General features: G+C 40.1%; 1 protein-coding gene across 5 annotated transcripts in view; it reads left to right on the forward strand.

Annotated features, from left to right (window-relative positions):
* The window catches only part of PIGN (phosphatidylinositol glycan anchor biosynthesis class N), a 105,665-nt gene extending 83,809 nt beyond the window's left edge, over window positions 1-21,856 (forward strand). For 4 of the 5 annotated variants that reach the window (XM_047086386.1, XM_047086388.1, XM_047086389.1 and 1 more), the window contains 5 exons: window positions 33-108; window positions 2,612-2,685; window positions 10,898-10,940; window positions 13,107-13,159; window positions 21,546-21,856. In XM_047086386.1, coding sequence (XP_046942342.1) covers window positions 33-108; window positions 2,612-2,685; window positions 10,898-10,940; window positions 13,107-13,159; window positions 21,546-21,669 — 370 coding nt within the window. In that variant the 3' untranslated portion in view covers window positions 21,670-21,856. Of the gene's footprint in view, window positions 1-32; window positions 109-2,611; window positions 2,686-10,897; window positions 10,941-13,106; window positions 13,160-21,545 lie in introns of those variants that run through there. The other variant, XR_006963309.1, reaches the window with a different exon arrangement.
* Window positions 21,857-25,290: the final 3,434 nt, after the last annotated feature.

The raw sequence follows: 25,290 nt of genomic DNA on the forward strand, positions 1-25,290 counted from the left end.
TAAAATCTTTTTTCTTTATGTTGGTTCCTTAGCTTTGATCTTGCCTCTGTCTATTGCTTTCTGACCGTGTTTAGTCCTTTTATGATGGGAGCCCTGATGATGTGGAAGGTTAGTTTTCTTATTTTCTTATTATATTAAGATACTGATTAAGATTATCAATTCATTGTGACATTAAGATAGATTATGTAACACATTGCATGACCTTAAGATTATGAAGTCATTCTGACAGAGTGAGATCGCATGGAAAGAAGATACCTTCCCAGACAATGCTGTATGGGAGGTAGGGCCCTTTAGCTTTTACTCCAAAATATAGCTAACCTTTTTGCCTTATGCTTAAGCCCATTTAACTTCCACAAAGTACAGATTCCATGTAAATCCTGGGAAGTCCCAGCACAGATGATTAAAGCCTGTGGGGAAGTACAGTGCAGATCAAAGCTGCAGTGCTCCCAAAGATTCTCTATGTTCCCCACAAGACCGCCAACATGTTATAATCTGTTCTCATAATCCATGTACCTAGAATCGATTGATTCACTCACCAGGTACGTCACTGAGTGCTTACATTTACAGTAATGCAGTGGGCACCAGCTGGATGACATGGCACCAAGATCATGACAGACTCCTCAGCTCTGGAGGTTCAGACTCCTGTGGAATGTAATTCATGTTCTTTCCTTTCTTCTGCAGGGTCACTCTGCTTGTCTTATTCCCTCTACCACAGTGCCTGGCACATTTTACGTAGTTAGTATATATCTGCCTAAAATCTGATTACCTTCTGTTCAGATCACAAAAGTAACCATTGTTAAAAGTATGTGTCTCTTAATTAGATTAATATCCCTTTTTTTTTGTTATTGCATTGATACAAATGTGATCCTAAGAAATATCGAAAAGATGTTTTTCTCATGTCCCATTTTCTACTGAGCTATTGTAAAACATGTTATTTCTTTAACTTTCAATTACAGTTTTTTTCAATTTTTTTAAAACATTTTTATTTACTTTTGAGAGAGAGAGAGAGAGAGAGAGAGAGAGAGACAGAGTATGAATGGAGGAGGGGCAGAGAGAGAGGGAGACACAGAATCTGAAGCAGGCTCCAGGCTCCGAGCTGTCAGCACAGAGCCCGATACGGGACTCAAACCCACCAACCGTGAGATCATGACCTGAGCGGAAGTTGGACGCTCAACTGACTGAGCCACGTAGGCACCCTCAATTACATTTTTTAATGGTAGTTGCTCTTTTCTTAGTCTATTGAAGAGTATTGGCCTTTCATTAAAAATAAGAAAAAAGTGGGGCACCTGGGTGGCTCAGTTGGTTAAGTGGCTGACTATTGATCTCAGCTCAGGTTATGATTCCAGCGTCATGGGATGGAGCCCTGCATCAGGCTCTGTGCTGACAGTGTGGAGCCTGTTTGGGATTCTCTCTTTCCCTCTCTCTGCCCCTCCCCTGCTCAAACTCTCTCTCAAAAAAAAAATAATAATAATTAAAAAATTAAAAAGTAAAGAAGGGGCTTTGTCAGTTGAGCTTCTGACTCTTGAGTTCGGCCCAGGTAATGATCCCAGGGTCGTGGGATCGAGCTCCGTGTCAGGCTCCATGCTGAGTATGGAACCTGCTGAAGATTGTCTCTCTCTCTATCTCTCTCCCCTCCCTCGCCCCTCCCCCAATCTCCTGAGTGCTCTCTCTCTCTCTCTCTCTCTCTCAAAAAAAAAAAAAAAAAAGAACTTCCTTTAAAAAAAAAAACAAAGAAAAAAGTTTAAATTAAAATACTAGATCTTTACTCTCCAGCCACATTCAGAGCTGTACTGACATAATGCACTGGATGGCTTTTTTGACTGATGTGGCCAGAAGGGAAGGTCCTCCCAAACTGTGTTTTATTTCACTTGTAACAATCTTATCCAGTCTTGAACATCATTTCTTTTCATTAGCTTCTCTCTCCTTTCTTCTTATTATGTATCAAGTGTGCACACGCGTGTGTGTGTGTGTGTGTGTGTACACATACTTAATTGGTTACTGGAAAGCAGTATCTCAAAATATTAACAGTGTTAGCTCTGGATTATGGATTTTCAATCAGTATAAATTGTATTATAACTTTCTCAATTTTTTAATAAATATTTTACAGTGAGTCTAAGTTGTTTAACCAGAAATAAAGTTGTATTAAGATAAATGAATAAAAAGCAATGGCAGAACAGCTAAATCATGTATATAGAGTTAAAGTATCAAGTGACCAGATGGGTTCAGGGATCTGTGAATCAAATTGTCAGGCTCTCTAATTTATTTGATTTGGGGCATTCTGTGCCTCTCATACTCTCTTGGAATCATTTGAACAAGGTCATTAATTACTATAATGATGGAAATCAAAAATTTGTAGTAGGCTTTATTTGGAATGAGTGTTGATATTTGTTATCTTTTTATACTACATATGCTATTGATGTTGATTTTTAAATCCATTCCATCACTATTCTATATATCATTGATCTCATGGTTTTCAGAGTTTGCTCTTTACTAACGTAGATAAAATTTGTTTGAGAGGTTAAATTACTGCCATAAGCAGAAAAAGCATTTATTTTTAAGTTTTTCAAGTTCTTCAACTACCCATGGCATGGTCTGTTGTCCTTTTAAACAGATTTTAATCCCCTTCGTTCTTGTGATGTGTGCTTTTGAAGCAGTTCAGTTAACTACGCAGTTATCATCAAAAAGGTAAGGTGAATATTTAAGAAGCATTGGATTTGTCCATGTTGAGGCAGTGAGAGTAAACGTGATTACTAAGATGCTGTAAAATGGTTGTTTATTATAAAAATGGGGAAAAAGTGTTGTACCCTTGTAGCCAGAGTTCAGCTGTCATTAGAGAAAATTAGTTGATTAGAGCCTCTAGCAGACAAATATGCTTTCTCAACAATAAAATGTTATTAGAATATTATTCAAGCTAGCAAAGAGCTTCCCTAGAAAACGGTAAAACATAAATGTTAAATTATAGTTAATGACTTGTTTATCATAGATATAACTGTGCTTACAAAACACAAGGGATATCATTCTCTTCTTTTGGGTTATTTCTTAAATATGTATGAGACAAATGTGTAACATTATTTCATTTTACATGGCTTTAAATGAACTGTTCTGCATGTCAATAATTTGCATAGTTTCTTAGTCTTGTTTTCTACACATTTGACAAGTGGAATGGGAATTATTCCTTCTAAGTTTTGAGAAATTTCTGAGCAGTCAGTCTTACGCAATCAAGACTCTGGAAGAGAAGCTGTCAACTCAACTATTTGCTTTTTTTAACCAATAAAATTGCCTCATCAGCATGGGACTGATCAGGCTCTTTGAAAGACACTTGAGATAAATATGAAGCTTCTTAGCAGTTATTCTTGAATCAAACTGGCATATTCAATGCTGAAAGAAATAACTAATATTAGCATAAATTTGCATACTCTTTTTGATGAGTTTAAGCTAGAACTGAGTTTAGCATATTCTTATGCATCTGCTGTAATAGTAATAATTTCACAAGATTTTCTTCCACCGTTTAAAAATAGTAGCAATTTCTTTCCGGTTTAATTTAGTATTTTTACAGCATATTTACATGAATTTACCATTGAAAACATACCTTGTCAATATCACATAAAAATAGTTAGATGCAATAAAAAAATCCTGGCAAATGACATGCACTTCTTGCATGTCTGTGAGCGGATACATGTTTGTTGGCAGGGATTTTAATGTGGAACGAGGAAGAGCTGGTGTCGTGTGGAATGAGAAGTGGAGGGTGTGTACGTGTGTAGTAACTCTGTCCTGAGACCGGCACAACAAAAGACTAACTGTCAAGGTAGAGAACAGAGGCCAAGGAGACAAAGTCAAGACTTCAGAAATGTCTTCTCTGTTGAATTCTAAAGCTTTACAAGTCACTTGCATTTCCCCCTCAATGTCACAGTGACCCCTCAGATTTAATATGCCACAGGCTGAGCCCGGCAATTCCTTTTCTGCCCGGTGAGAACCAGCTCCTCACCTTGTCTTCTTTATCTGATTCACCACACAAGCCCAAGTCCATCGCTCCCTGCCTGCCACTTGCCAAAGTAGCCACTTGCTAAATATCACTGATAGCATCTCTCCTTTTTATCCTCATTTTCAATCTCAGTGTTGATGTTGCTAAGCATCTTCTTACAACACAATTTTTGAAAGCCTAGGGGTTAAGGTGGAGGCAGAATTTATACTAATGACTGGCTTGTTAGATCCATAATGCCAGGGATGGGTTCAGTATAACAAACCCGTGAGATGATTCTAACTGCTTTTCTTTTAACTCATTGCTTAAGTTAGTATTAAACAAAGGTGAAGTAGAAAAGCTGTGTTCATATTATTTTATTTTTCATGACTTTAAAATTAATTTATTGGGGCACCTAGGTGGCTCAGTCAGTTGGGCCTCCGACTTGGACTCACTTCATGATCTCGGTGTTCATCAGTTCGAGCCCCGCGTTGGCTCTGTGCTGACAGCTCGGAGCCTGGAGCCTGCTTCGCATTCTGTCTCTCTCTCTCTCTCTTTCTCTCTCTCTCTCTCTGCCCCTCCCCCCTCTCAAAAATAAAACATAAAAAAATTAAAAAAAAAATTAACTTCTCTATTTTCTCAGCCTTGATAACTGGCTTCATCTCGGAAGACTTGTGTAGTTTGGGTAGAGGTCATTAAAAGGAAGTATCCAGGCATGAAGATTACTTAATGGTTGATCCATTAAGGATGCTTTTGAAAACAACAAAAAAAGATGTTTTTGGTTTTAAACAATGAAAATCTAAGCAATCGTAGCTGAAATAGGGAATTATGTGTCTCACATAACATGGGGTGCAGAGGTTGGCAGTCCAGAGCTGGTGTGATATCATCAGCAACCCTGCCTTTTTGCTTTTCCATTCTTAGAGTTTGGCCTTTCTCCTCATACCTCCATGCATCATATCTACCATCCAGGTAGGAAGAAGGACCATTAGGGGAAAAGGCAAAGAGATGTGTCAGCTGGTTCTCCCCTCCCATCAGGGAAGCAGTGTCTTTCCCAAATGACCCATCCAACGTATTTCAGAGTATGTCTGAATGAGCAGAACTCTAAGGGGCACGTGTTCCTTCTAACCTGGAAGGTGGTTAGAGAGAAAGAAGTTGTGGCTTGGAGTGAGTGTTGGAAACAGACAACCCAAAGTGTCTTTCACAGCTGATGAGGATATTTTCAGGCCAGTCTATTTCACAGCATGAGGTGACGTGGAATTTGAAGACCTTCCTCACCTTCATCATGCATCAAAGCATAAGAGAGTACTGGACAGCAGCGGAGAATGAGAAGAGTTTTAGAATTAAAGAAGGATTCAACAACCAACAAAATAATGAGACCTAAAAGGGATAATTTTCAGTTCTATATTTGAGTACATACTCAACTATACAAGAGAGCCATGGCTAAACAGTAGTGATTGAAAAAGAATGTGTGTGTGTGGGGGGGGGGGGGGGGGTGGCCAAATTGTGATCCAGCAGCCAAAAAGCTAGTTTCTCATGCCCTGCACTAATTGAAATGAATGTAAGATGTTTTGAAACTATCACTTTGAATATTCTGTTTTGTTCTGTTAGATGTTTTGATCTTCAGGATGTATGCTCCCGTATTTAGGAATCCAAATTTGAATCAGAATTACACCAATATGGAATCACTTTTATTGGAAGAGCACTTTCCAGGGGAAATTCTATTAAGCCAGATTAATTTTTTAATTAATTTTATATGAGGTAATTTTAAGTTACTTCCAAATGTTTTCATTTTGATTTTTAATTTATTGAAATTATTTTTCTTGAGGTCAATTTTTAAAATTTTGGTTCCTTTATCTAATTTTTATCTATCGTAAAGTTTATGAATTTTTAGCTCATGCTGGTGTGATTTTTTTTTTTTTTTTTTTGTAATGGTTATTATCTCCAGCAGGTCTAATGTACCTAGGTCAGATTATAGACCTGGTTTTTGTCAAGAAGGTTTGCTTCCTCCATCATTGCTTTGTCAGTTACAGATTTTACCCTGAGTGGTTTTAGCTTTCTACAGTGTTATCTGGTGTTGTTTCCACCGCATCTGATTTTTTCTGGGTCAAATTTTGTAGTGTTCTCTGGACCCAAAAGGAAGAAGTTAAGTCAGTCTTGTATCTAAAAGAGATGTCACAACGTGTAGTAGTAGCCATTTTCAATTTTATTTTACGCCGATTGCTCCTACCATTCATTTAGCACGTGATGTTTTCAATTTCCATTACGTTCCAGCCACTGTTCTAGCTGCTGGTAATACACTGGTGAATAGGGCTTACCATCTACTCGGTGAAACAAATAATAAATAAAACGTTTGCCATAAAATGTCAGGTTGTGTTAAATGTCAGGAAGAAAAATAGATTGGAGAGACATTTAAGCAGAGACAGGAATAAACACAGAATGAACCGTGAAACCGTATGAAGAAAGAGCACTTTCAGGTAGAGAGGGTGTGGAGCACGCAAAGGGCCTGAGGTGAGACCATGTATTGGAAGGACAGCACCAGGGCCAGGCTAAGTGGAGGGTGCTAGCAGGAGAACTGGAGGAAGTAAAGCTGGAGAGGTAGGCAGGGACCAGATCATATGAGGCCATTTAGGCCAAAGTTTGGACTTCCAAAATTTTCCTAGTTGTGGCAAGAAGCCACTGGAAGGGCTCAAAGGCTCCTTTGTCTGTTGTATGGATAATAACTTGAGGACAAGAGTCACAGCAGGGAGATCAGTTAAGAGACCATTAGAGATGAGCGATCATAGTGTGTCGGTGGAGGTGGTAAGAGGGAACATTCATTATCATTTGTATAAAAACCCAGTAGCATGTATTTATTTCCTGAATCAGGGGGTATTCATGGGACAGACTCATAGGATCTAGGTGCTGAGTAGTGGGAAAACATCTTAGAGATAAAACACCCAAACTCATCTGCTTTTAATGGAAATGTTATATCCAGGACTAGGAAAATAATAATCCCATCCTCCTGTCACAGTGATTTGATCACCATAGGTATTGAACACTCTGTTACTTTTATGCCTTCTTGTCTGAACACTACATGAATAAAGCAAGGTAAACAAAGGACACATTCACGGGAAAATGGTAAGCGTGCTGAAGTTTTCTGAGAGGAGATAGTGCCTTGGGGAGACATTGTGCATCATGGCTGGGGAGCAGAGGCCCTGAGGTCAGACGCGCTGTGTTGAAAGTCGGCCCTCTCACTAGCTGTGTGACTTGGGCAACTTCTCTGTTCCTCAGTCTCCACAGAATATTTCAAAATTTGCTCTGGAAAAGCTTTTTCCTTGTTGTTAATTAAGTCTTAGATCAAACATCATACTGTCCGATGTACTTTTCTTAGTCAGCTGCCCTCCCCTCAAATTCCTAGGTAAGTTAGGTAACTCATATGGTGATGAACTGTTTCTTATTTTTCTGTCTCACACCCTGTTGTGGGCTCAGTTGTACGCCACCACCGCCCCCAGCCCACCAGATACATACGTTGAATGGGACTATATTTGAAGTAGGACCTTTAAAGAAATAATTAAGGTAAAATGAGGTCATCTGAGTGGGCCCTAATCCAATACAACCGGTGTCCTTATAAGAAGAAGAGATCAGGACACAGACACAAACAGAGGAGAGACTATGTGAACACAGAGGGAGAACATGGCCATCCCCAGGCCAAGGAAAGAGGCCTCAGAAGGAGGGCAACCATGTTGACACCTTGATCTCAAACTTAGCCTCCAGAACTAGAAGAGAACACATTGCTGGTGTTGAAGCCGCCCGTCTGTGGTACTTTGTTATGACAGCTTCAGCAAACTAATGCACACCCTATGAACTCTGTAAGGGCAGAGATCATATCTTTCACCGTGTCCTTAATTGTATCTAAAGTTTTGTTACAAGGAGTAAGAAAGAAATCAGTAGTAGTAGGCAGGCAGGCACTGTATTAGATACTTGACATGTATTACTTGACTTAATTTTCCCAACAGTACTATGAAGTAGCGGTTACCCTGCCCATTCTATAGATAGGGAAACCGAGGCTAAGAAGATAGTAAGTCTTCTTACCATCAGGTGTGTTTTACTTTAAAAGGGTTGCAGAACATCATCTGTGTCCCACAGTAAAACATGGTTTTAGAAAAACATTTAAAAATATCAAACAAAACTTCAAAAAATATATTTAAAAGTCTGTTGCATTTTTTTTTTTTTACATTTTTTTCACTTTAGAGAGAGAGAGTGCAAGTGGGGGAGAGGGGCAGAGGAAGAGAACGAGAATCATAAGCAGGCTCCATACTCTGAGTGGGAGCCTAACGCGGGGCTCGATCCCTCAACCTCGGGATCATGACCTGAGCTAAAATCAAGAGTCGACCGTTCAACTGACTGAGCCACCCAGGCGCCCCAAGTCTGTTGCATTTAAATTGCCTTTATTTTTTAATTCTTGTTCCCGAAGAACTACAGCCATAGGGTAGAATTTTTGTTTCACGGATTTTGATTCAAAGAAGGAAAGCAGTTTGAAATAATTGGGGCTGTGTAAATTGGGGTAGATTCTGTAACTGGAACCATTAAAGCCCATGATTTCATCGAGATTGTTACTTTGAGAATTGATACTTTGGACAGAAGGTTGTACTGAATGACCTTTGCTCTCCACAAACTCTTAGTTTAACACACTTCTTGTATGTCTGTTACATCAGACTTGTTTTGAATGGTAACAACACTTCACTTAGGATAAGTCTGACTTGTGCTACATATCTATGTATGTGAACTATTGAGTTACATTTCTATATTTCAGACCTATAGTTAGAAAAACAATTATGTCTTAAAAAGAAGTCAAGGATTATTTTAGACTAGGAGCACTGATTTTAGACTAGTTGAAATGGAATTGTGTAATGAAATTCAATAATTGATCACATGAGTTTGCCTGGGAGGAAAGACTTTTTTAGAACATTAAATTTATAAATGAGATGAGAGAAATCTGCAGCTTTCTTGCACCTCTGTAGTGTATATAGAAATTTAAAATTCTATGAACACTTTCCATTGTTGTTTTCTATTTGGACTTATGAGAAAAGCACCAGTTGATTTTAGGATTTGCATTTTCTCCCTTTTATTATCTAATTGCTGTGATACCTTAATGCGGAGGGAAATTTGTCCATTTCTTCAACTAAAAAAGCTAAGATTCTGTATTACCCATGAGCATTAAATTTTTCATTACCTTGTTAAGGAAATCAAGTAGGCATGCTGTGATTTTTTTTTAAGCCTTGACCAAAATCTTACATCTTACATAAAAATTAACTCAAAATGGACCACAGATTCAGACTTTTAGGAAAAGCATCAAAGAAAAATCTTTGAGATTTGGGCTAGGAAAAGAGTTAGGCTTGACACCAAAACCATGGTCCATAGAAGGAAGAATTGATAAATTGGACTTGATGAAAATTAAAAGCTTTTGCTCTGCAAAAGAGAAGACCCTGTTAACAGAATGAAAAGACAAGCCCATACTGGCAGAGCATAGTTACAAACTGTGTATCTGACCAAGGACTACTATCTGGAATATGTAAAGAACTCTCAAAACTCAACAGTACACACCAGATAATTTAATGACAAAATGAACAGAAGACCTGAGAGCATATACAGATGGCAGAGAAACTGAAGAAAAGATGTTCAACATTGTTAATGATTAAGGGAATGCATATTAAAACCACAGTGAGGTATCGTTATACAACAACCAAAATAGCTAAGATAAAAAGTAGTGACACCAAAAACTAGTGAAGATGCCAAGAAATTGCTCTCAGATATTACAAATGAGAACATATATGGTATAACCACTCTGAAAAGAGTTTTAGTTTCTTTTTTTTCTTTTTTTTTTTTTATTTTTTTTTATTTTTTGGGACAGAGAGAGACAGAGCATGAACGGGGGAGGGGCAGAGAGAGAGGGAGACACAGAATCGGAAACAGGCTCCAGGCTCTGAGCCATCAGCCCAGAGCCCGATGCGGGGCTCGAACTCACGGACCGCGAGATCGTGACCTGGCTGAAGTCGGACGCTTAACCGACTGCGCCACCCAGGCGCCCCAAGAGTTTTAGTTTCTTATAAAACTAAACACACAACTGCCATGAGATCCAACAATTGCACTCTGTAGTATTTTTCCTAGAGAAATCTACTGTACCCAGGTGTTTATAGCAGCTTTATTTGTAATGTCCTTCAGTGCTTAACATGGTTAAGCAGGCTGTGGTACATCCACAAGTGGATTACTACACAGCAATAAAAAGGATGAAACTATTGGTACATACAGTACCTCAGATGAATTCAAGAGAATTAAGCTGAATGAAAAAAAATAGATTCCCAAAAGGTCACAAAGTATTACGTAAATGATTCGACTTACACAACAGTCTTGAAATGACGAAATTATAGAAATGGAGAAGAGTTAGTGGTTCTCATGGGATAAGGCAGAGGGTTGGTGCAGGGAGCATAGATGTGGCTCTAAAAGAGCATCATGAGGGATCCTAGTAATTGATGGAAATGTTCTGTGTCTTGACAGTATCACTGTCAATATCCTGGATGCGATACTGTACGATAGTTTTGTAAGATATTACCTTGGGGGGAACTAGGCAAGGGGTACATGAGATCCCTCCATATTATTTCTTGTAATTGCCTGTGATTATCTCAAGGTAAAAAGTTTAATTAAAAAATCATAATTCATGTCCCTTTCCTACTGTTGAAATAAATATTCAAAATGTTAAATAACATTTTTGGGTTCCGGCCCGTCACTGCAGGTCAGTTGCAAATGATAACATGAAAAGAGCTCCTTTCCAAAAAAGTAGTATTCTCAGAAGAAAAAGTGCTAACAGAATATTGGGTTATTTGGTTGTTGTAATTTTTATTTTGCGGTGCTTTTAAAATGTGCCTGTTCTATTATGTGTAATCTATCTTTATTTTTTTCCAGCCTTTTTCTCATGGTTCTCGTCATATCAGACATTATGGCTTTGGTAAGTCATTATTGGATATTCAGTATAAATAAGATTGAGAAGTTAAGTGCTGATTTAATTTAATCAAGAGAAATCTGAATGCATTTCTGTACATGAAATCCTTAGATATTAAGTTAAAAGTCCTGGCATAATTTACACATACAAATTACTTTCTTTTTATATGACTTGTGCAGGAAGGGTGTTCTTCTGAAGGTATCAGAAGTCTTCCTATTTGATTTATTTCAATCTGTCATTTTATACCTAGTCTTCCATGGTGCATTATGTCTGAAATGAACCTTCCATAGGAAGTTAACAGGAAAAGCTAACTTTAGATATAGGTAATACATCATTTCCCTGCTTGAAATGTTGATTATTTTAACCCTTCTCTCAGATTGAGAGAAGGGAGGAAAGGAAGGAAGGAAAGAGGAAATAGAGCTTTTTAAGTTGGAAGATGTTACCAAGTTGATGGCTCTAATAAGTGAGTTCCGAGTAAAGAGCAGGTAGGCGAGCCTCTCGTATGGAGTATATTCACAAAAAGAACATACTTTACACCTGCAAGTTCAGGGGGTTCTCAAAACTGCTCTCAGGTTTGATAATTCACTAGAAGGACGAAACTCACTGAAAATTGTTATATTCACAGTTATGGTTTATTATAGGAAAGGATACAGACTGAAGTTAGCCAAGGGAAAAAAACTCAGAAGGCAGAGTCTAGGAGGGGACCTCTGGTCCTCTTGTCCTTATGGAGTCATGACAGCATCCATGTGTGACGTACACAGAGAGTCCTGCCAACCAGGCTCACCAGAGCCCCCGTGTCAACTTTTTAATGGGGATCAATCACATTTTGTTCCCCTGGCTGACCTTTAACGTCCAGCCCTTCTAGAGGTGGAACTGATACCACATGGCCCAAAGCCCCCAATACAAGATTGTCCAGTGGCTAAGGCTCCAGGCAAATACACCCATCAGGCATGACATCCCATGGGCCTAGATGTCACCCCAAGTAACTGAAGGCAAAGGCCAGACCTCTCTTTGGGCAAAACTAATTCTTCACTATACAACATCCTATGCTAGAACTGATTAGAGACACCAAGTAGCATAACTTCCCAAATCAGATTCCTAGTTACTTGATTTAGATGAGAGCATTTTTGTGTTCTATTGAACTGGATATCCAGTATATTTATGAAATTGATTACACATAATAATGTCAGGACAAATCAGCTTTCAATTTTGCTCAAAAGGGGCCAATAAACAAGACATGTTAACAGAAGGGAATTTAAATTCTGATTAATTTTATAAAGAGTCATATTGCTTAATTTAGCTTACAAAGCCGTTTGTGGCCTAACTTCTGCTTACTTGACCCACATCACCTCGCACCGTGTTTTCTCCACACCAGCCTCACATTGGCCTTGCCACGCTATGCCTGGACTCTTGGCATTTATATAGGTTATTCCCTCTCGCAGGAACACACTTCTCTGATGTCCTCAGACTCCTCTTTCAACTGACTATTACTTTTTACTTAGATTTGTAGACTTTTCATTGGGACAGCCTTCCCTTCTACTCCATCTGGGGTATGTACCCCTTCTTCTATGCTCCCATAATTGCCTGTGTTTTCCAGTGATAACACTCTTCTCACACACACACACACACACACACACCCCTAATAATTTTATTGAATTATTCACTAGATTATACAACTCCTGCAAGAGAGTTTATTTGTAGGACCTAACACAGTGATTAGCACATAGTACACTGCCAGTAAATATTTGTTGATAAATGGATGTTATGGCTTTTTTCCACATAGGTCTTTGGTATTACATAGTGTCTTTTATTAAAATTGGTTATCTTTAGGGCACCTGGCTGGCTTAGTTGGTACAGCCTGTGACTCTTGATCTTGGGGTCATGAGTTCAAGCCCCACATTGGGCATAGAGCTTACTGAAAAAAGAATTAAGTTAGTTATCTTTATTTCTAGTTATTCATAAATGTCACTTTTGTGTTCATTGGAATGGTAATGCTATACCTAGCTTTAGTCCAAGGAAAAATTCCTGGAAAGGGCATATTCTTCTAGCTTCTAGTTAGATATTGGTTATAAGAGGTCAGAAATCTGAAACCCATAATCCTAAAACATTGTTTTTCAGCTGAATCCAAATACCTTTGTTTTTGATGGAGCCCTATTTTGTTTTACTTTACAGCATTTTTTCTTCTTGGTCAAGGATTATGGCAGCTGGCTTGATATTGGAACAAGGTGCAGTATATATTCACATAGAAATTCTTAACAGTACGGTAAAAAAAAAAAAAAAAAGTAACTTGATACCTTAGTAGAAGGTGCCAGTTTGAGTTTTGAGGTAAGCATAGCAAGTAGCAATTATTTTAAACCTCTGGAAGTGAGACCCATCTCTCCAATTCTCGGCATTAGCACGTTAGCAAGCATTTTCTTGGGACAGTGTAGGGATCGATGGGAACCCTGGAGAGCAGGGAAGGTGCAAGAGACACTGCTTGAATCCAACCGGGATTTTCAGAGAAGGTCACTTCCAGAATCTGCGTGTTCTCCATATCTGTCAATCTCTTTAGAGAAATGATGCTACTCAGTTGCAGTATGAAGTTTATGTGGCAGTTTCAATTGCATGTAATCATTATCTGCCCCTTAGAATCTTTAATATGAGAACATTTAATGTGGGAAACATACACCAGTGTTATTTAAAGTATAATCTGAACCAAAAGTCTATTTTTTCTTTGTTGTGATTTGACTGTGACTGATTGCTCTAATCTGTTACATTTCTTCTCTTTGAAAGAAAGAGAGTGGGAGCACAAGTGGGGGAGGGACAGAGAAGGGAGGAGAGAGAGAATCCCAAGCAGGCTCCACACTGTCAGCACAGAGCCTGACATGGGGCTTAAACCCATGAACTGTGAGACCATGACCTGAGCTGAGATCAAGAGTCAGATGCTTAACTGACTGAGCTACCCAAGCACCCCTAGACTGATTCTGTTTCATTCAGTCGACATTCACTCAGCACTTGCATTGCTGGGAATTGTGTGTAGGCCTGGGTGAGACTGTTAGATCTTCTCTCCTTTCTTCCTACCTCTTAGGCAGCTCACTCCCGGTACTGCCTCGTTATTCATAGACGTGTTTGCCTCCCTGCCTCATCTGATTTGAATCTCTTTCATTCAATGTGTGCCAGGCATGTAAAGGTCCTCCCTAGGCCATTTTGTTTAACTGCTCTTAAGCTTGAATGCTTAGGGAAAGTTTTGGTGTCTCCTCCTCTGATCCCAAAGTGTCCAGGCAAGATAACTGGTCAGAGCATGAGCTTTAGACCAGGGCAGCTAGGGTTGAACAGCTTCTGCCACATTTTAGCTGAGAGACCATCTGCAAGAGATCTAATCCCTCTCACCTCTCCCCTGTCTTGTGTAGTCGTCCGAATGAATTACTCCATGTAGAGTATTTAGCACAGTGTCCAGCATCTAATAAGCTTCAGTAAAGGCAACTATTAGTATTGATGTTATTCTAGTCTTTATCCTTTACACTGCTTCTTGTGTTTGACATACTTCCCTTTACTCTCTAAAGTTTGATTAATTTGTTTTCATCTTAGACATAGGCCAGAATTTTGTTTGGAACATATTCTTGTTAAATATAGTATTTTTGTGTGAGACTTCTGGGGTTTTTTGTTTTTGTTTTTTTTATAAAGAGAGTGTGTGTGTGATCAGGGAGAGAGGGGCAGAGGGAAAGAGAGCATTTTAAGCAGACCATGCTCAGTGCAGAGCCCGATGCAGAGCTCGATCCTACAATCCTGGGAATATGACCTGAGTCGAAATCAAGGGTCGGACACTCAACCAACTGAGCCACCCAGGCACCCCTTTTCATCTTATTTTTAATTGTGGTAAAATATAGATAATAAAATTTACCATCTTGATGTTTTTTAAGTGTGCAGTCCAGCAGCATTAGCTTCATTCCTACTGTGTAGGAATGTGATTATCACCATCACCGATCTCTAGCACCGAGAGTTAGGGTGAGCCTGACTGTAGAAGAGAATGCGGGCACTTTTGGGGTAATGGAAATGTTCTGCACCTTAACAGTGGTGATGGTCACCTGGGTGCACCATTTGTCAATACTCATCTAACTGGACACTTAAAAATTAGTTCCATTTTCCTACATATAAATTATACGTCAAAATTGACTCAGAAGGAAAAATAGAAGAAAAACTGGCTAATAGCAAACAGATCTAAAATTGAAGCGAGTGGGTTATAGTATAAGCAGGCTCAGTTCTCCTCTTTCCTAGCAGGGACTGAATATATAATGTTTTAAATCGATGTATCAGTTAACAGCACCATAAAGACATTCATGTTCAGGAGGTAAAGCACCAGAAGACCTAAAAAGGGAAGTGACTAAAGCAGCCACCCTGAGAAGCGGGTAAGGAGGAAGGAGGGCTGTTGGTTTTCATTATAAATCTTTCTGCACTATTTTGTGTTTTTAGCACTGCATGTATAACTGATAAAAATGAAAGGAAAATGGATAAATGAGATGGGAGATCAGGAAATAGAGTCACAAGTGTAGAGCTCTTTCTAGCTCAGTTAGAAAGGAAAGGAGAGGGGCTCCTGGGTGGCTCAATCGGATAAGCGTCCGACTTGGGCTCAGGTCATGATCTCACGGTTCGGGGGTCCAGGCCCTGCGTCAGGCTCTGTGCTGACAGCTTGGAGCCTGGAGCCTGCTTTGGATTCTATGTCTCACTGTCCCTCTGCCCGCCCTGACTTGCACTTTGTCTCTCTCTCTCTCAAAAATAAACATCAAGAAAATTAAAAGAAAAGAAAGAAAAGGAGAAACATGGAGCAGAAACCACATGGAATACCCTCACTTCTCTCTAAGATTTTATTGTCATTTCATTTAACTCATGAGCATGAGGAATATCATAGCCGGAAGGGATGAATGTCCCTAGATACATCAATGCTAATTACCCGTTGTCAAAGCTGGGGTTCTGGAGCCCGCATTGGGGTCCAAATGGAGTAAGCTTGTTTACAGAGTAGAGTAGAGGCCGAGACTTACCCACAAGGTCAGAGCATGGCCGTGGACTGCAACACAGTGACCGCACGCCCAGTAGTTGGTTATTTAAGATCGGGGTCCTGAAAGACATGAGGAAGGCAGTTCGGAGACCAGGGAATCGGTTTACGTGGGTAAAAGGCAAAATAGGACAGAAGCTGGAACTTAAGTAGGAGGTCCAGGATGTCAGTCAGAGGATTGCCCCAGTCATACCTCGGCCACAAATAACCTACATTTGTGCTGCGCTGCAGTGTTTACGGTGTCTACTAACACGATATTTCATGTGATCTTTACCACAACACTGTCAAGTAGATATTTTCCACAGGAGCTGTATTTACTGTCTTCATTTTAGAGATGAGGACACTGTGGCCCTACGGAGACTGTGACTTGCTTCTGTGACTTGTAGAGAAGGCTGCACAGGTCCGCAGGACGGCACTTGACGAGCCGCCGTGGTCTGTAGTATCCCCACTGCCTGTCGCTGCCTCTGCTTGCGGTGAATTTCCCAAAGCCTTTGTTTTGTACCTCTGCTGAGCCCTTTTTTAAAAGTGGCTTTGTGTCTGATCCTGTTTGTGATTGTTGCAAAGGAACCATTCACTGCAGAGTTTTGAGCACTGTACATTTAGGATTTAAAGAAGGAAGAAGTATCGATGAGGAGGGAAGGAGCCAAAAGTAGTTGAGTCTGCCCTTTGAGGCACAAAAGTTTTCCATTTTTACGCAGTCCAATTTGTCTATTTTTGTTACCTGTGCTTGCGTGATCTTTTTTCAGAGTCTTTGAGCCATTGCAAAACTTGTACTTAACATCTAGCATGACGTTCTCCCTGGCACTTGCATGGTACCTCCAGGCCTATTTCCCGCATTCCTTTACACAACCATCATGGGAATAAAGTATTCATCAGAGCACAAGATAATTGCAGAAAGAGAGACTATAGACGCATAAGACAAGCATTGAGCATCATTCACACCAAGGGAAACAGAATGGTGCATTAGCACCCACAGGTCAGGAATGCTTTGATGACCCCCACCCACTCTGCAGGGCTAGCTGGGAGAAAAGGATGTTAACTCCCATGTTTCATGCTATAATTTACTTATGATATTTATGAAAATATTATATAATTGGTTAATGCTATAGAGGGTTAAAAACTACGCTGTAGAAATATTTTGTGCTAATAGTATTTTTTTGTAATGGGAGCTGCCCTTCACATATGGTGACCACATGGACAGGTTTATCTGGAAGGGTCCTGGTTTATGTCTGGTGTTCTGGTATAATCATTACACCCTCATCGATAGAGCGTTAAAATCCAGAGGGGATGGAAAGGTGATAAAGGCATAGGCAGTTAGTTAAGTTAGGTTAAACCGCACTTCAGCTCCGTCTCAGGGCTTTGCCCTCACAGATCTAACTCCCTTCGGTGAAATGGGGTGCTTGCCCTGAGAGACTTCTCGAAGGCGGGTGAAATAGGAGACTTCAGAGCTCAGTTCTCTTTATCAGACTGAAGGCAGTGCCTCATAAGTCCCCACACACTCCCCTGGTCACCCCTTGCTCTGCTCTGCTCGTCTTCTTTGTCCCATATTATAATGTCCAAAACATGCCCTCGTAAGGAAGGAAGATGGTTGCAGAGGGGCGTGGGGGGTGGCAGGGGTTGGGATGGAGAAACAAACTGAAATCTGAGTTAGAGAAATTAGGCTTTCTAATGGAATCACCCGGACTGGGGCTGTAGCGGGACGATTTTGTTTTGCCGCTTTGCCTGTTGACAAGTTAGAATTCTGTCATCTTCTCTTGGTGTCCTGTGTAGCGGTAACAGCACGCTCTGCCTCGGCGAGCCGTGTGGTTCAGGCTCTGGTGGGCAGGAGTTGCTTCATGCATCTTTGTCGGCATCCAATTTCTTTTTTAATTTTTTTTAATGTTTATTTATTTTTGAGAGAGAGAGAGAGTGGGGAGGGGCAGAGAGCGAGGGAGACACAGAATCCAAAGCAGGCTCCAGGCTCTGAGCTGTCAGCACAGAGCCTGACGTGGGGCTCGAACCCACAAGCCGTGAGATCAGGAGCTGAGCTGAAGTCAGACGCCTAACCGACTGAGCCACCCAGGCGCCCCGGCATCTAATTTATTGCGAGGAAGAGGCTTGGATAATGGCTGGAAAAGAGGCTTCAAGAGACCGAGCTAAAGCACCATACAATCAGGTTCACATATCAAAAGCTCATTGTTGTACTTTTTCCTGCATTCTGTTTGTGAGAAAGTTGCTTTTTAAGTTTTGGGTTTCTCATTATTCCTGTGTGAACGTATATATGAAAAGCTGAGTTGTTTCTTATCACGTTGCAGATGTTACTAAACTTATTGGCAGCGTTTCCTTACCAGGCCCGAGTTATTTGAATTATGTTCCTGCGGTAGTTTTCCTTTGTGACTAATTTTACTTCTAAACTCCTTTTTATTAGTAATACAGTTAATAACTCCAGCTCTAATATGCCTGTTATACACAGGGATGGAATGTTATCCTTTTGTCCTTACTAAGTGATTGCTTTATGAACACAGAAAAGGTGAGACTGTGTCCCAGGATTCTCGAGGGGACTGGGAGCTCACCAGCCCTGTGAATGTGGCCTGCGTGTGGCTACGATGGTCATAGTGTCAGTGTGGCGATTGCAGTGGGTTTTCAAAATAGGTTTGCGAGATTCCTCGGCAATTAGTTTCAGGTTAACAAATAAGTAATAGTTTCTTTAAAAATAAAGATTGTAGGGGCGCCTGGGTGTCTCAGTTGGTTAAGTGTCTGACTCTGGATTTCGGCTCAAGTCATGATCTCTTAGTTCGTGAGTTTGAGTCTTGCATCAGGTTCCGCACCTATGGTGTGGAGCCTGCTTGGGGTTCTCTCTCTCCTTCTCTGTCTCTCTCTCTCCCTCACTCTCAAAATAAATAAAATTTTTTAAAGCTTTTAAAAACAAATAAAAATAAATAAAGATTGTGTTGGGATGCCTGAGTGGCTCACTCAGTTTAAGTGCCTGACTCTTGATGTCGGCTCAGGTTGTGATCTCGCAGTTCATGAGTTCGAGCCCCATATTAGGCTCCGTACCTACAGTGTGGAACCTGCTTGCGATTCTCTGTCTGTCTGTCTCTCAAATAAACTTAAAAAAAAGTAAAGGTTGTATTATTAGGGCCTGAGACGGTATTTGCGTTTATGCGTATAGGCCAATATGTTTCAAAATGCATCTTCTGAGCAGATTTTATCAGAGTTAAATTGAGAATCTTACAGGAATCTACTCCAGCCAGTGTAGTCAGCTGAGCCTGTCGTTCTCTGGAGGACCTTGTGGCATCAGGTGTTCTTTTAACAGCCATGTGAAAAATATTCTGCCCAGGCCATAAAACTGAGCTGGGCTGACAGAGCTACAATGTAGTATTTTCTTCTTTTGATCTTTTATACTGTATCTTCATTCATAGCAGGTCAGAAACTGAACAGAGTACTGCCTTTTATGTGGTGTACTGAAAGAAGTGCATTTCTTAAAACTAGAGAAAAAGTCCTTTGAGGTCATTTTCATAACTATAAAAACATATTTAAATTTATGTTCTAAATGTGTTTGGTGTGAAGTGAATAGAGGCAGGATCATCGGTTTGATTGGTTTGATTTGATAGTGGTGTTCATTTGGAGTTGTTTCCTGCATGCACTGTTGTTATACTTTATTAAAATACAGATGATGACGGGCGCCTGGGTGGCTCAGTCGGTTAAACGCCCAACTTCTGCTAAGGTCATGAACTCACGGTTCGTGAGTTCAAGCCCCACATCGGGCTCTGTGCTGACAGCTCAGAGCCTGGAGCCTGCTTCTGATTCTGTGTCTCCGCCTCTCTCTCTGCCCCTCCCCAGCTTGAACTCTGTGTGTGTGTGTGTCTCTCTCTCTCAAAAATAAATAAAAACATTAAAAAATTGAACAAAAATACAGATGGCAACTCAAGTGTCATTTCTCTTTAGATATAATGATAACTTCTCATTGTGTTCAATACTATTTTAATATCCTCCGAAATATCACTAATAAGTGTGATAAAATATCTTTACTCTTATAATGAATACTAAGCTTTATTAAAAATCAGTGATTCTCAAACTTGTCTTCTCCAGTACATCCGACAGATTTGACCTGCTTCCGTTGCCCCTTACCCTGATTGAAAAGTACAATCAACCTTTTATCTATCACCCCTTGTATAGGCTGAATAGGCCTTCCTGGTGATTCTATATGCCCCTCCACACAGACACCCCGTCCCTCTACCAATCACACATGTACACCTTGAGAATTGCTGATTTAAATGATGTCAGAATAGTCAAGGCGAGAGAGTGGGAACAGCCAAACTCACTTACAGTTGAAATTGAATGCTGCTTTAACTCTGGTGTGCTGAGATGATACCAAGACCTGATTGATGGAAAATATCACAAGCTGAATGCCTTATGGCTCAATTGCATGAAGGTGATGAGCTTCACGACTGTTTCCTGCCAATAATGTTAGCTTAAATGGGCCCAAAGTTTGTGATTTCAGGCCACTCGAAGGAGATAAGTGATCTATAAAATACCTCTTATAAATAGACTTCCATTAAATTTAAGGATAGTCACCTATCTACTGGTGTCATGAAACTTACCTTGTTAAGAAACCAAGTCATATTTAATACGTATTTGTTTTAAAGTAATTTAGGAGCACCTGGGCGGCTCAGTCAGCTAAGGGTCCAACTCTTGCTTTTGGCTCAGGTCATGATCTCACGGTTTGTGGGATCGAGCCCCAAGTGGGGCTCCACGCTCTTAGCCCGCTCACGTGCGTGCTCTCTTCTCCCTCTTTCTCAAAATAAATAAATAAGCTTTTTAAAAAATTTAAAATATTAAAAGTATTTAAAATAATTTAAAGTGTTAAAAAGTGATAAAAGGTCTAAAAAAGCAGAATCTGGGAGATAGTAGCTTTGACTTAGAGATTCATAAAGAAATGTATCCTTTTTCCTTTGTTTAGATTCCTTGACTGAAACATTTACTTCCCTGAATTTGAATTTGGGTAACGTTTTTGGGGGGGGGGGGGGAGGGTAGCTGGTAGTTTTGTTGAAGTACTTCTAACTTCCATCAAAGCACAGAATGGTGTGCTCTAAAATGCCAAACTACTAAACCTGGGGATATCTTGGGGAGTCTGTGGATGTTATTCAGAGGGAGCAAGAATTAGAGGCGGAAAATTGTCTTTGTTTCTAAAAGCTGGATTTTGAAATTCAGTTTCTATTGGTGACAAAGACACAGGCAGTGCCAATACCAATCAGACATTTTCATAACACGTTGCAGTTATTGGACATACCTCAAAATATTTGTGCTCATCACTGCTTCTGTGACAAATTTGTTTTTTAACGTTTTGATACCTATTTCCAGATCATCGGGGTACCTGACTGGCTCAGTTCAAAGAGCATGTGACTCTTGCTCTCGGGGTTATGAGCTGGGTGTAGAGAGTACTAGAAATAAATATATAGATAAACTTAAGAACCATCACTGGTGTCTTTTGTAATTCTGTGTATTTTATGTATACATTTAGAAACATTTAGAGAGCTCTCCTGCTCTTTCCCATGTGTGTTGTGTCTTCCTGTAACATGTTTCTTTTTCTCTTTCTGTAGCATCAGCCACTACGTGATTGTCATGTCCATGACCATCGTTCTGGTGTTTCTCAATGGCCTGGCCCACCTGCTCACGACAAAGAAACTCAGACTCTGTGGCAAACCCAAAAGCCACCTCGTATGATGTTGCCCAAGCCATCATTCAACATCTGGATCCTGCTTCCCATTCTCCTTTTACACTAAACTTTTATCAAGGATTCAGCAAGAAAATGGACATTGATATACAGCATATTCTGCTCCTACAGAGAAAAAGACATGCAGAATTCTGAGTTTACAGGTTATCTGCAATAAAGGAGCTTCCATTTTCTTGAGTTTCTGTGTGTGTGAAATGGTGGTTCTGTCTGTGGAAGGACATCGTGGACTTTCTCCATTTTCAGTTTCTTCCTTTAGCTGTCGGCCCCTCTCACTGAGCTTTTAGAGCACCTGGAACAGTCGGCTCAGCAACCGCGCAGCGTCCCCTAGATGCGGCCGAGAATGTGCTCCCGTGGGGGCGGTGCTGCTCACGTCCACAGCCAGCACTGGCTGAGCTTGGAGCCGGTCACCCGGCTGCACCACAGATATTTATCAGCGCTCAGCCCTGGTTTTGCAAGGAATGATAACGCTAGAAAGAGAATCGGGATCTGTTCCTTACCGAAGCTTCAGTAGAAACAGTGTTGGCAGGCGTTTGCCATTTTCCCTCGGAGTGCAGCGACACTGTCTTCTTAGTGCTCTCCAGGGTTTTCATAGTGTCCCAGCCAGGTGCAGGTTGACCGTCCCTTTTTTTTTTTCTTTTGTTTTTTTTTTTCCATTTCTGGATTCGCATTGGAATTTCTGTAGATAGAAAGGTAGAAAATACTTGGTATTTGTGTCTGATTCAGGGAAAAATTTTTAAAGGATTAATTTTTACTTGTAGACTCAGTATGTTACCCACATAGCTTTTATCACATATTGTTTCAACAGAATTCTTTAAGTCAGTGTTAAACTTTCTGACCGTATCATAGGAATCAGTGTTAAAATTGCTTATCTTTCTGGTTGGAAGATTCTAGCCCAAAGGCTTAGAGTCCTCTCACTAAATTTAAATTTCCATTTGTAAACTAATTCTAATGGACAGAATAGTTTGAGAGTAATTTTTATTTGGGTTTTTCACAAAGTGACCTTTATGTATCACTGTAGACTTGGCCTTTAGCCCATGGCGTGCGAGTAGATTTTGGCTGATGCTAAACTTTGCTAGTCTGAGTCCCACTTTTTAAAAAATTCCTTTTGCGGGGCGCCTGGGTGGCGCAGTCGGTTAAGCGTCCGACTTCAGCCAGGTCACGATCTCGCGGTCCGTGAGTTCGAGCCCCACGTCGGGCTCTGTGCTGACGGCTCAGAGCCTGGAGCCTGTTTCCGATTCTGTGTCTCCCTCTCTCTCTGCCCCTCCCCCGTTCATGCTCTGTCTCTCTCTGTCCCAAAAATAAAAAAACGTTGAAAAAAAAATTTAAAAAATTCCTTTTGAATTAAATTATTGCATTACTAGTTCACATTAATGACCAGGAAGCCCCCTACAAAATACTATATTTTTTAAATTGGCCGGTGAGTGAACAAATACAATTTAGAAGATTCAGAAAGCAGTTTGGCAAAACGCACTTTCTTACTTTCTGCTTACAATGAGGTGCGGTAATAAGTCGTGATGGTACTTCATGTACCAATGACAGCACTACGGTACAAGGAAAGAAAGAGACGTAGATTTCAGCGTAAGGCCACCTGCATCCGTGTCTGATATAAAATCTTGCTGGACAACTAAGCAGCTGCTGTAACGGATGATGGTATTGACAGATACAGAACCCGTGAACTTTCACGTTGCCTCAGGATTTTTAATCGGTTTTTTCACAAGTCAGCGAAAACCGACTTTATAAACACCATTTAACTCCTTTTATGCCTAGTTTTACCTTCCACCTTTTCCCAGATTTCCACACAGAGGAATTAATGAATATTTTATTATGACATTGTAAAAGGTGCTCAGCGATTTGCCTTTATTTTGCTCTTTGAAGCACGTCTTCATGTTGTCCTGAGTCCATGTGAGCTGACAAAAGAGCGATGTGGACTTGCAGCCGTGGGCTCGCCTTGCCGCACTGTTACCTGGACCCCTCAGACTTTTGGGAACAGAGATCTAGACAGGCCTTTTCTGTTGTGCATCTTATCAAATACCTTACTGTTTTGAAATGCATATTTTTACATTGAATAACAGAAAAAATAAATATTATTTAAATGTATTTCTGTTTAAGTCATTTACTTTTTCATTCTATTAACACCAGATTTCCAAATCAAACTTAAGACATTTGCTAGTTAGCATTTGCTTAAATTAGGAATTGCTGTAAGAATTAAAGGCGGCATATCAGGTTGAGAAAATACTGAACAAAAAAGCCATGGTATGTCACGTGGACCGTGGATAAACCTTGGAGGATACTCTAAGGATTTAGGAAACTACCCGCAGTCTATTCATAATTAACCAATGTTTTAATTCTCTGTATTATTATATTTAGTATGCACTATTTAGAACACAAATGTCTTGGCACAAAAACAGACACTCAGATCAATGGAACAGAATAGAGAACCCAGAAATGGACCCACAAACATATGGCCAACTAATCTTTGACAAAGCAGGAAAGAATATCCAATGGAATCAAGACAGTCTCTTCAGCAAGTGGTGCTGGGAAAACTGGACGACGACACACAGAAAAGTGAACCTGGACCACCTTCTTACAACATACACAAAAATAAACTCAAAATGGATGAAAGACCTCAATGTAAGACAGGAAGCCATCAAAACCCTCGAGGAGAAAGCAGGCAAAAACCTCTTTGACCTTGGCCACAGCAACTTCTTACTCAACACGTCTCTGGAGGCAAGGGAAACAAAAGCAAAAATGAACTATTGGGACCTCATCAATATAAAAAGCTTCTGCACACTGAAGGAAACAATCAGCAAAACTGAAAGGCAACCAACAGAATGGGAGAAGATATTTGCAAACGACACACCAGATAAAGGGTTAGTATCCAAAATCTATAAAGAACTTATCAAACTCAACACCCAAAAAACAAATAATCCAGTGAAGAAATGGGCAAAAGACATGAATAGACACTTCTCCTAAGAAGACATCCAGATGGCCAACCAACACGTGAAAAAATGCTCAACCTCATGCATCATCAGGGAAATACAAATCAAAACTACAATGAGATACCACCTCACACCTGTCAGAATGGCTAACATTAACAACTCAGGCAACAACAGATGTTGGTGAGGATGCGGAGAAAGAGGATCTCTTTTGCATTGTTGGTGGGAATGCAAGCTGGGGCAGCCACTCTAGAAAACAGTATGGAGGTTCCTCAAAAAATTAAAAAAGTTAAAAAAGGGATACAGGTATGCTGTTTCAAAGGGGCACATGCACCCCAATATTTATAGCAGCACTAGCAACAATAGCTGAAGTATGGCAAGAGCCCAAATGTCCATTGATGGATTAATGGATAAAGAAGATGTGGTAGATATACATACACACACACACACACACACACACACACACACACACACACACAATGGAGTATTACTTAGCAATCAAAAAGAATGAAATCTTGCCATTTGCAATTATGTGGATGGAACTAAAGGGTATTATGGTAAGTGAAATTAGAGAAAGACAAATATCATATGACTTCACTCATATGAGGAATTTAAGATACAAAACAGAGGAACATGAAGGAAAGGAAGCAAAAATAATATAAAAACAGAGAGAGG

This window comes from Lynx rufus, unplaced genomic scaffold (assembly GCF_022079265.1).
Source record: "Lynx rufus isolate CCGP_SWC_20201006 ecotype Redwood Valley unplaced genomic scaffold, mLynRuf1.p SCAF_20, whole genome shotgun sequence".
Classification (NCBI taxonomy): Eukaryota; Metazoa; Chordata; class Mammalia; order Carnivora; family Felidae; genus Lynx; species Lynx rufus.